This window comes from Aricia agestis, chromosome 11 (assembly GCF_905147365.1).
Source record: "Aricia agestis chromosome 11, ilAriAges1.1, whole genome shotgun sequence".
NCBI lineage: Eukaryota > Metazoa > Arthropoda > Insecta > Lepidoptera > Lycaenidae > Aricia > Aricia agestis.
Genome location: NC_056416.1, coordinates 9463838 through 9474716, shown reverse-complemented (window position 1 = coordinate 9474716; position 10879 = coordinate 9463838). Strand labels below are relative to the sequence as shown.

Here is a 10879-nt window from a genome sequence, read left to right as displayed (position 1 = left end):
AATTTTTGGCCTATTTTTGCTATATAACAGTACATAACCCTTCGTGCGCGAGTCCGACTCGCACTTGGCTGATTATTTTCTCCCCCTAACGCCGCTGCTGGGTAATAAATAAGTATATTATTTAGTTTTAGAACTTAGAGGCCTTAGCCCATAGGTACTAGTTATTAATATTATAGGCTAATAGTAATTTTAATGTTTTAACATCAATCAGTTTATCTTAATCAAAACAGGTAAGTAAACGCACGAATAACATGGTGTTATATATAAAACGACGGGAGCCATTTTAAAAATACATAATTTATAACGTACAATGTATTGATTCTAAGTATACGTTAATAAATTATTATTTATACAGATGTTTCTTCGTTTACGTAAAATTTATGAACAGTAGATTTTGGAAAAATCTACCACCAAGTATATTCACTATAATCAAATTATACGTGATAAAGTGCTCATGTAACGCAAAATAGCAAAATATACCAAACTCTGTTGCTAATTTACTTAAAAATAAATCACGCTATATATATTTTAATACCCTGCTAGTTGTCTGGCAGCAATATTTGAGAAACAGAAAAATTATTGATCTATGAAGAGTGGTCCGGGCGCATGTAGTCTTATGAATAATTTTTTCTTATCTTATTAGTTATTATTTAATATAAAACAATATGTTTATTGTTTATCATTGGTACAAAAGCAATATTTAAGTAAAAATTGTTTATTTATACTCAGGCAACTCAGTTGCATGGTTCTGTATTGTTATTTGTAACAAAAAGAAAAACTTTAGATCGATTTATAGAGCTTTAAAAGTATCACATTGAAAACATTCAAACACAGTTAACAGCCTCAACTATATGACTAGCTTTATCCATCTCCCAGTTTATTATTATATTTTTTTTTAATTCTAGTAGGACCTTTACAAGAAACTATACGTACTAACAACTTCTTGTTAGTAATTTGGTGGTATTTTTTTATGAAATAAGGGGGCAAACGATCAAACGGGTGACCTGATGGAAAGCAACTTCCGTCACCCATGGAAACTCGCAGCATCAGAAGAGATGCAGGTGCGTTGCCGGCCTTTTAAGAGGGAATAGGGTAATAGGGGAGGGTAGGGAAGGGAATTGGGCTTAATTTAGAAAGTAAAACCAATAACCATATTAAAAAGCGTAGACTGAACCCCAAAACTTGTGAATATCAGTGCATAGCGCTGTTATCTTTAGTTGTTTATGCTACTCGAGTTAGAGCGGTCGTCGGTCGCGCTAACCGTTATGACGAAACTATTCCTAAGCCGGCGCCTAGTAACAGAAGATGGAATCGTCGACGGCGGAGTACTCGTCAACGACAGCGGAGTCATAGACAAAATAATATCGAGAGACGACGCCAAAAGTATAGCTAACGAACCCAATGTAGACGTAAGACCTATTTATTTAACTCATATCTTGATGTTTCTCAACAACCTTGAGGCATGGCTAAGGGCGTTAGACTTTTTAGTTTTATATTTCGAGTTCGTATGCGACCTGGAATGGTCCCTTTTAAACAAACACGTTTTACTGATACCTATATAGGTTTTGTTTTATTTAGCGATATAAACGTTTTTAAAAATTATCTCCCGCACGTTTGAAGTTCAAGGAACTTTGAATTTCTGAAGCTACATATTTTAAGTCGTAAAATGCTAATAAACTTGTTTTATGATTTGAAATAATTATTGGAATTAGGTAACAAATGCGTTATATTAAATGCCTTGGATCTTGTTCTGTCATTTCTACTGACCACAAAACTATTTTGGTAGGTAGGTACTTAGGATCAATAGTATCACTTCAAAAGCAGATTTTGTGTTTTTACTCAAACGAAAATACAGTGCAGCAAAACTCGACATTGCTGCTATAAATAGTGGCTGTTATCGATGTGATTATTGTGAGCCATACATGCAGATGAGTCAGTTTATCTCAATTCTCATCGTATGATTGCCCAGTGTCGCGATGTAATGTAATTGGGTTTGAATGATGTGGCATTTAATTTAAAAAATTAAAGCAGCCCTAACTATAAATACTTATATAAAATAATAATGGGGTCGTTCGTTTTCAATTTCGTTGAAAGCAATTAGAAAAAAACAATTAGAGCTGACCCTACATTTATTAGCAATAAAATTTATTGCTTCCTGATATTTAACAAAATCGACTAAGCAAATGTAAAACAAAAAGATTACAAAAAAAAACTTGCAAAATGTCTACATCATGTAGGTAATATAATATTAATTATAAGCATTAAACAAAGACTATTTAACATAAAAACGAAAATATTTCTTCCATCCGCGCCTCAACATAATAGCTTACGAATAGCTAAAATTGCCGGCAACATAAAAATTATATTAAATTATGATATGCGAAGGAGGCATCCATAAATTACGAAATAACACGCGATGATTTTTAGGGTGTGGCTGATGTACGCAGTAACTATGAATGCTCTCTTAGAGTACGGTTACACGGTCAATCTGAGACTGACGCCAGAACGATGACCTGAAAGTTGGTGGTAGTTAAAAATGATCAGTCCGTCAATCAAACGTTTACACGATCATTCTCCCGTCAGTCTGGTTTAGACTGATGGAATGAACTGATGCCTCATGCCAGAGATAACCGTGTAACCTATGTCTAAGCAACTTCAACATTTCCAGGTAATAGATGGCGGGGACTTGGCCCTGCTGGCGGGGGTGGTGGACTCACACGTGCACGTCAACGAGCCGGGCCGCACCGCGTGGGAGGGGTTCCGCACCGCCACCGCCGCTGCGGCCGCCGGGGGCATTACCACCATCGTAGACATGCCTCTGTGAGTGTGCTTCGTTAGATTTCTTATGAGAGAGAGAGAGAGAGAGAAATCAGTCCCTTTAGCCAAGACCATAAGCGTTCGTTAATATGACGTTGACGTTCGACTCGTCAAATGTCAATTCCATACAAATTGATCGGTGATTCTAAAAAGAAGCGATTAAGGGAATGTCTTGGCTACTAGTTCAGCAACGACAACGGACAATGCGCAAGCAGTTACTAGGCCCATATGAACGACAACTAGTTCAGCAACGACAACGGACAATGCGCAAGCAGTTACTAGGCCCATATGAAGACAGTCAAAACTCACAACCCGAAATACTGGGAGACTTATACGACTCGTAAGTTACGAGCGCAAAAATGTGCATATTAACTACCGAAGCCAGATAAGAGGTACCAGAATTGGAACCCTGGTGGAATTAATTTCCTTTCAGTCACGACCTGCACATTATTTTTACGCATGTTCTTATCGTCGAGTCGAGTTTCCCGATTGTATTTTAGTGTAACTTTGAATACCTATACTTATGTGCTATGATAATTGCAATTATTTTTACAGAAATTCAATCCCACCGACGACCACCGTAGAAAATCTTAAAATAAAAGCAGAATCAGCCAAAGGAAATGTGTATGTTGACGTTGGGTTTTGGGGTGGCGTCATTGTTGGGAATCAGGTAAGAATCCCAAATTCACGTAAATTAGATCCATTATGAATAAACAATGTTTGCTGCCATGGTTGTGAGGTTGTCTAATGTCTATAGTATACACATTGCACAATCGACGACTATCATGGGCAACTAAAGACGAATACGCCAATACAGGAGATTTCGGACGTGTAGCTCTCTATATTATGTTCGAAATCTCGAGTAACGAGTTCGACTATTGGTCGATCATGGCTGAAAATGGAGAGGCTTTATAGTACTTTAATATTTAGATACAATGTTATGTAGACGTGAGACTATATATCGGATCAATTTATTGTTATTCGTTGCTAAAGGCAGACAAAAAATGTATGTTAGCTAAAACCACAACAAGCAATAATCAGCCGCCAAATTGGGTTGTTGCTACTGTCTTATTAGGCCTAATAACCATATAACACCAGGTGGGCAATATATGTATTTGTTATCGATAGGTTGTATAATATTATATTGACAATCCGATACGGTAAATGCCTGGTGCGTGTATAAGCTGTAGGTATGTACAAAATACTCAGCTGTATCGTAAATATTTAAGTTAAAGTTTCTAGATAAGTACATATATTTTTTAAAAATGTGATTAAAATATTTACTGTTATTATTGTAAAGATGTTTTTAGTTCTAAAGAATGTAGTATAATGTACTTGAAATGCCTTTGCAGGATTGTTTGAGGGATTTAGTGGATGCCGGTGTGGTGGGATTCAAATGTTTCCTGTGTCCCAGCGGCGTGGACGAGTTCCCTAATGTTGGACGTAAAGATTTAGAACTCGCATTTGACGCTTTGGAAGGGACGGAGTCAGTACTAGCGGTATGATATAAAACAATCATTGTTATAAATTAGTATTCTTAAAAAAATACGTGCTAATTACGTTAATGCTTCGGCACGAATGGGCCGGCTCGACCGGAGAAATACCACGTTCTCACAGAAAACCGGCGTGAAACAGCTAGCGGTGTGTTTCGCCGAGTGAGTTTACCGGAGGTCCAATCCCCTACCCTATTCCCTTCCCTACCCTCCCCTATTCCCTTCACTCCCCATCCTAACCCTCCGCTTTTACCCTATTCCCTCTTAAAAGGCCGGCAACGCACCTACAGCTTTCCTGATGCTGCGAGTGTCCATGGGCGACGGAAGTTGTTTTCCATCAGGTGACCCGTTTGCTCGTTTGCCCCCTTATTTCATAAAAAAAAATATAGTAATGATAGCTATATCTATAAACCATTTTTGCCATTTTAAATTTTACAACAATGTTTTGAGGCTGGTACAGGGCAATGTTGAACTATTTATTTTATTTGATAATATACCTACTTCACGTGTTATTCTTTAGTTTCATGCTGAATTAGAAGATGAGGATGCAGCTTCTTGTGAAAACAAAATACAGAAAAGAGGTAAGTATTTTTAAAAAATGTTTTACTTTTTAACGCAGTTTCTGGGCTACAGAAATGCAAGATTATTGATAAATTCATTTGCATTTAATAAAAATATTCTGTTTCAGACCCCGAAGAGTACAACACATATCTGGAGTCTCGTCCTCCTAAAATGGAATTCAATGCAATATCGCTCATTACAAATTGCCTTCCCAAAACCAGGTAGGTTGAATTTGTTGCTATTCGAAATAAACAGGCATTACTATCTTGATAAACTCTACTAATGGTGTTATGAAAACAATAATTGTTATGTCGGTATTATAGTTAGATTAATGCTAATAACTAGCTAAAAGCCGAACCATGTGAGGGCTCGCGTCGTCACACCTTGGCTGACTGATGATAACACATCTACTTACATATAAATAAAAAATATTATGTTAAAGCACAAACCAATAGGCGTGTTAGTTTTTCCGTAAAGTGTTACCACAAAATGTTCAGTTTTTTTTTTATGAAATAGGGGGGCAAACGAGCAAACGGGTCACCTGTTGGAAAGCAACTTCCGTCGCCCATTGACACACGCAACATCAGAAGAGCTGCTACAGGTGCGTTGCCAGCCTTTTAAGAGGGAATAGGATTACAGGGTAGGGGAGGTAAGGAAGGGAATAGGGAAGGGAAGGGTAGGGAATTGGGCCTCCGGTAAACTCACTCACTCGGCGAAACACAGCGCAAGCGCTGTTTCACGCCGCGCCGGTGAGATATATTAGGGCTCGCTCGCCTTGATAATATCTAGGTACCAACAAAGAAAGTTCAGTTGTGCTGAAAGTTCAGTTCAATATGAAGCCAAATTTTTCATACATAAAAATGTTGTGAATTGTGATGTTTAAATGCACACAATATAATTTCCTAAATATCTACTACATACTCAAGCTTAGATTTTCACGTATCTATATCGTGTCACGTCGTAAAAATTGACTAACAAGCTATAACATCCAATCTTTTGAGCAATTATCCCAAAGTAACTCGTCTAAATATGTTCTTCCAGCGTCCGCGTCCACATCGTCCACGTCTCGTCGGCCTCCGTGGTCCCGCTGCTGGAGAAGGCGCGTCAGGCCCGCCTCGCCAGTAGCCGGGCGTGGCGCGGTGGCGTCACCGCGGAGACCTGCCACCACTACCTGACCCTCACCGCCGAGGAGATCCCACGAGGACGCAGCGAGTACAAATGCGCACCGCCTATTAGAGATACCGACAACAGGGTATGATGTTTGCTATGGCTTTTAGTGATTGACGTTTTTACTTTAGTACCCCAATTATTTTAACATCGAAAAGTAAGGATGTATATTTATACATCGTTATGTAGTTAGGTTAGGTTTAACATACCCTAATTACCTACTAAACGAATTCTGATAGTACAGATATATTAATTTAGACGAAAATCAAGGTATATTTATGCTTTCTAACGCAGCAAAATATGCGGATCCAGCGGGATTTCTTATCATTTGAAATTAATAGCGAATATTGTATTCCAACCCTTTTTTTTTCTTTTTTTCCGTTGGGGGAATGCATTTACGAATCCCCGGGGCTTGGGGAGGACCACCGAGGTATGTGGGACTCCCCGGGGCGGACGTAATGTCCGCACCCGGAACTACCCACTAAAACCCCAACGGTGTTCCTGCTCCTGAATGTGGGACTACGGGAAACGCGTAATACACAACCGCAGCCCCACCACCTCTGCCTCTTTGGGCTCCACTCGTGGAAACACCACATTCCACACTCCACGACGATGCACTGGAACATTGTTTTGCTACCCACCAGCAGTTCGGCTACGTTCAGTAGTGGACGACAATAGGCTGATGATGATAATGATGACGATGATTGTATGTTTACAGGAAAAACTTTGGAATTACTTACTGGAAGACAAATTAGACATGGTGGTGTCAGACCATTCGCCGTGTACGCCCAACTTGAAGTGCAGTAACAACTTAGAAGCCTGGGGTGGCATCTCTTCGGTACAATTTGGTATGTTTTTTGTATGAAAAAAATCGTTATTGTAAGGCTGCAGAAATATAATGCCACAAAATATGTCTTAACCGGTTATTGTAACAATCTAACTTTTAAGTTAAGTGAAGTAAGTAAGTTTTAGGTAAGGTAAGTGTAGTAAGTAACAGTCACGTCACACGTGTGTATCAAAATAAATAAAGTCATCTTTATACTTACTTAGCAGCAGCAGTTACCTACTTCAAAATGCAGCCGCAGTGATTAACTTTTTTAATCCTCTGCAGGGTTATCCCTATTCTGGACGCAGGCGAGTGCCCGTGGGTTGGACCTGACAGCAATCACAAAGTACCTGAGTACAGCTCCCGCTACACTCTGCGGCCTGCAGCACCGCAAGGGCGCCATCAAACCCGGCCTAGACGCAGACCTTGTGTTCTTCGACCCAGAGGACACGTTCACTGTCACAGCTGATATCATTAGACATAAGAATAAGGTAATATCATTAATATACAGGAAAAAATATTTATTTAAAACGAATTCTCAAAAAAAGTGCTACTATAATTAGTAGGGTAAACCTCGTTAAAAAAAACTAAATTTACAATTTTATATGTAAAATTCTCTAGCTGGGAATAGTCTCACTGAGTTAAATAACAGTTTGTTTCTATTTGTTTACATCATTTTGTTCAGCCAAGATAAATTGTAAAGTCTAATAGGTCTATCAGAATCTGATTGCAATTTTTGACAGCAGATTTTAAAAAAATATCATTGGATTTTTTTTATATTTGCATGTTTCATACCGCTATAAAAAAAAAGGATCAAAAATCAAAATGTTATATTCCAATTATCCCCGGTATTGCTAGGGTCAATTAATTTTCTCACTTTTTGCCATCAGATTCTAGTAGACCTATACTTTAGTAAGCTTTTCAATACTGTATACGTTTTAATCCGGTTGATGGCTTATTTTTTCAGTTAACACCATACATTGGAAGAGCTTTGAAAGGGGTTGTTAAGAAGACTTACCTTCGTGGACAGTTGATATATCAAGATGGAGAGGTCTTGGATAGCCCGAAAGGAGATCTGCTATTAAAAGCAATATGATGTGACTCGATTAAACTTATTAAAGTTAGTTAAAAAGCGATGTTTTATTAAAATAACCATGACGCAAATGTTTTTTCTTGTGCGTGATGACAGACAGACAAAATTTCGCATACCTGTTTGTATCTTACTAAGATAGTCTTAGTAAGGATTTTAAGTAAACTAGAACTAATAATAATGCTTAATTAATTATTACTGTAGGTACCTATGCTAGCATTTGATTAAGTACTTATAGTTACAATAAACAATTTGCAGAAGTTTTATTCAAAAAAAGAGGATTAAAATTAGTGCATTATTGTGTAGCTTGCAAATCAGTAGACTAAACTGCATTTGGTTGGATTTTATTATATTTGGCTATTTAACAAACTGACGACGACGTAATCAGCTTAGGTGCAAGCGGAAATATGCGTTATTATAAATGAATCGGTTATTAAATAAAATTACGTTTTTAGTAATTATTAAGGATGAAAGTAAAATTCGACGTGGATTATAAGAGAACAATAATTATACCATTGCTTAGTCGAGCAAACATGTAAAACGATTTAGTTAAATTATGATGACAAAATATAATCCAATGCATATTTAATTAGTGATGTCTTCTCAAACAGATTAAAGCAAGGAAAAATACTAATCCAGGCATTATCTATCGCAAAAACATAATATTAAATCTTCCTGTTTATATAATATTTAATTATTAAGCTCAGTTTGCCAATATAGGTATAATATCCATTACCTATAATGGATATTATACCTATATAATAGTCAATAGTCGACTGTCAATATAAATAGGCATGTATGTGGCTCCGTGCAAGCAACCCGCAAAATATTTAATTTTTAAACATGTAAATTATTAGTTGTGGAAATACAAAAATAGAGCTGATATATACCTAATAATCATTTAACGTGATCTCCATTCTTAGTTTATAAATAATAAAAATCGGCCAAGTGCGAGTAGGACTCGCGCACGAAGGGTTCCGTACCATTATAGAGCAATATTAGGCCGAAATTGTATTTTTTGTATGGAAGCCCCCCTTAAACTTTTATTTTATTTTGATTTTAGTATTGTTGTTATAGCGGCAACAGATATATATATATACATAATCTGTGAAAATTTCTTCTCTATTACCGTTCTTGAGTTACAGCCTGGATACAGGCAGACAGACAGACAGACGGACAGACAACGAAGTCTTAGTAATAGGGTCTCGTTTTTTACCCTTTGGGTACGGAACTTTAAAAATACCGAGAGAACTGTATTTGCAGCAACAAAAATTAGACTAAGTGCTCAAGCTTCACTGCTTTACTTTCCTTTGCGACAAATCTTACTTCAATACTTTCAAAATTTATTCAATGTAAAATTAATATTAATGACTAGATGTCCCGCGCGGCGTCGCCCGCGTAAATTAGAAATTTTACAGAATCCGTAGGTACATTTTCCCATAAAAAATATTTCCCCCGTTTTTCCCACATTTTCCTGAGTTTCTTCTGTCGTATTAGTCTTAGAGTAATAATATAATATAACCTTCTCGATAAATGATGAGTCTTACTCGATAAATGATCTATCTAACACTGAGATAAGTTTTTAAATCGGACCTGTAGTTTCTGAGATTGACGCGTTCAAGCAAACATACTCTTCAGGTTTATAATATTAGGTAGATATAGATTTTTTTAAATTATCGCTTGACAAACTCGAGTCTCGATCTAAAAGACTATGATATGGTAGTGATGATGATGATGATGATGATGAAGAATGTAATTTGCATAGTAGCATATGCTTTCTGTTCTTAAAACAACGCCGAAACTCCCAAACTTGTATCTATAAAGAATCAGGAATTCTCTCAGCACCTTCCGAACCACAGTATACCAGGTATATCTCGGTGCAAAATCTTACTTGTTGGTAGCATATGCTTAGAATACTTCTCACGAAACCGAAGTCACCATATGTTTCCCTATAAGTTTTGAGGAGTTCCCTCGATTACTTATGGATCCTTCATCAGATCATCACTTTTCTGAATATAATACCAAATTGGGATGATACCCTATATACCAAAAGAAAAATTTTGAAAATCGGTTAACCAACGGCGGAGTAATCGTTGAATATAAGAAAACGAACATAACACCTCCCCCATTTTGAAAGTCGGTTAAAATTGTAGCCTATGTGTTATTTATTTAATATTTTAATCAGCACATGAATTTAATAACAAAATTTTTTTCAAATTAATCGTAGCACCATCTGTCAGGACAAACTAAAATTGAAATAGAATAATATTGAATGCGATGATAGCGCCGTCCGCCGGATCTAATGTAAAACATTCCAAAATCAACAACTCCTTATAAATAAGAAATTAATTGAAAAAACATTTTCCAGTAGACCAAACTGTAAATCTAAACCATTCTCGAATCTCCACGAACACACACAAAAAATTTCATCAAAATTGGCCAAGATAAGATAAATCCGTTCAGCCGTTCTCGAGTTTTAGCGAGACTAACGAACAGCAATTGATTTTTATATATATATAGATTTATCTTTCGATTTCTATATAGTCTTATTAAAAAAATAATCGGACAGAGTAACAACTTAAGTTAGCTAAAATAAAAAAATAATCGGACAGAGTAACAACTGAAGTTAGCTAAAATTGTGTTTATTTATGTACTATGTATTTTGAGACTATGCAATTTTGTCGCGTTCGCGATTCACTTTCACTTTTGTTGAGTTTCAGAACGCGATATTAGGTCCTCCAACGCGCACGCGAATTTGAACTTTATGCAGCGGTAATAAATTACAAATTGACTCTCCATTTTATTTAGAAAACGTTTGTATGGGAAATAGAAAAATGCTGTTTTGAGGATTTTCCCGGCAATTATTCGAATTTTTCTCACCTTTTAAACCTTCCCTAGACCTCCACGAATAATTCAAGACCAAGA

General features: G+C 36.8%; 1 protein-coding gene across 1 annotated transcript; it reads left to right on the top strand.

Annotated features, from left to right (window-relative positions):
• Positions 1-1235: 1235 nt before the first annotated feature.
• On the top strand, positions 1236-7970 carry LOC121731646 (allantoinase-like). The gene is made up of 10 exons (XM_042121192.1): positions 1236-1409; positions 2669-2820; positions 3373-3487; positions 4170-4316; positions 4831-4891; positions 4999-5092; positions 5913-6123; positions 6757-6886; positions 7150-7355; positions 7832-7970. The coding sequence occupies exons 1-10, from the start codon at positions 1266-1268 to the stop codon at positions 7958-7960; spliced, it is 1389 nt and encodes a 462-aa protein (XP_041977126.1). The 5' UTR covers positions 1236-1265; the 3' UTR covers positions 7961-7970.
• The last annotated feature ends 2909 nt before the right edge of the window (positions 7971-10879 follow it).

Bases quoted from the DNA above. Each gene is read 5' to 3' on its own strand.
- LOC121731646 (XM_042121192.1), top strand. From the start codon at position 1,266: ATGACGAAACTATTCCTAAGCCGGCGCCTAGTAACAGAAGATGGAATC. The intron at 4,317-4,830 runs GTATGATATAAA...GTTATTCTTTAG, and splicing joins GGACGGAGTCAGTACTAGCG to TTTCATGCTGAATTAGAAGA. The intron at 4,892-4,998 runs GTAAGTATTTTT...ATTCTGTTTCAG, and splicing joins AAACAAAATACAGAAAAGAG to ACCCCGAAGAGTACAACACA.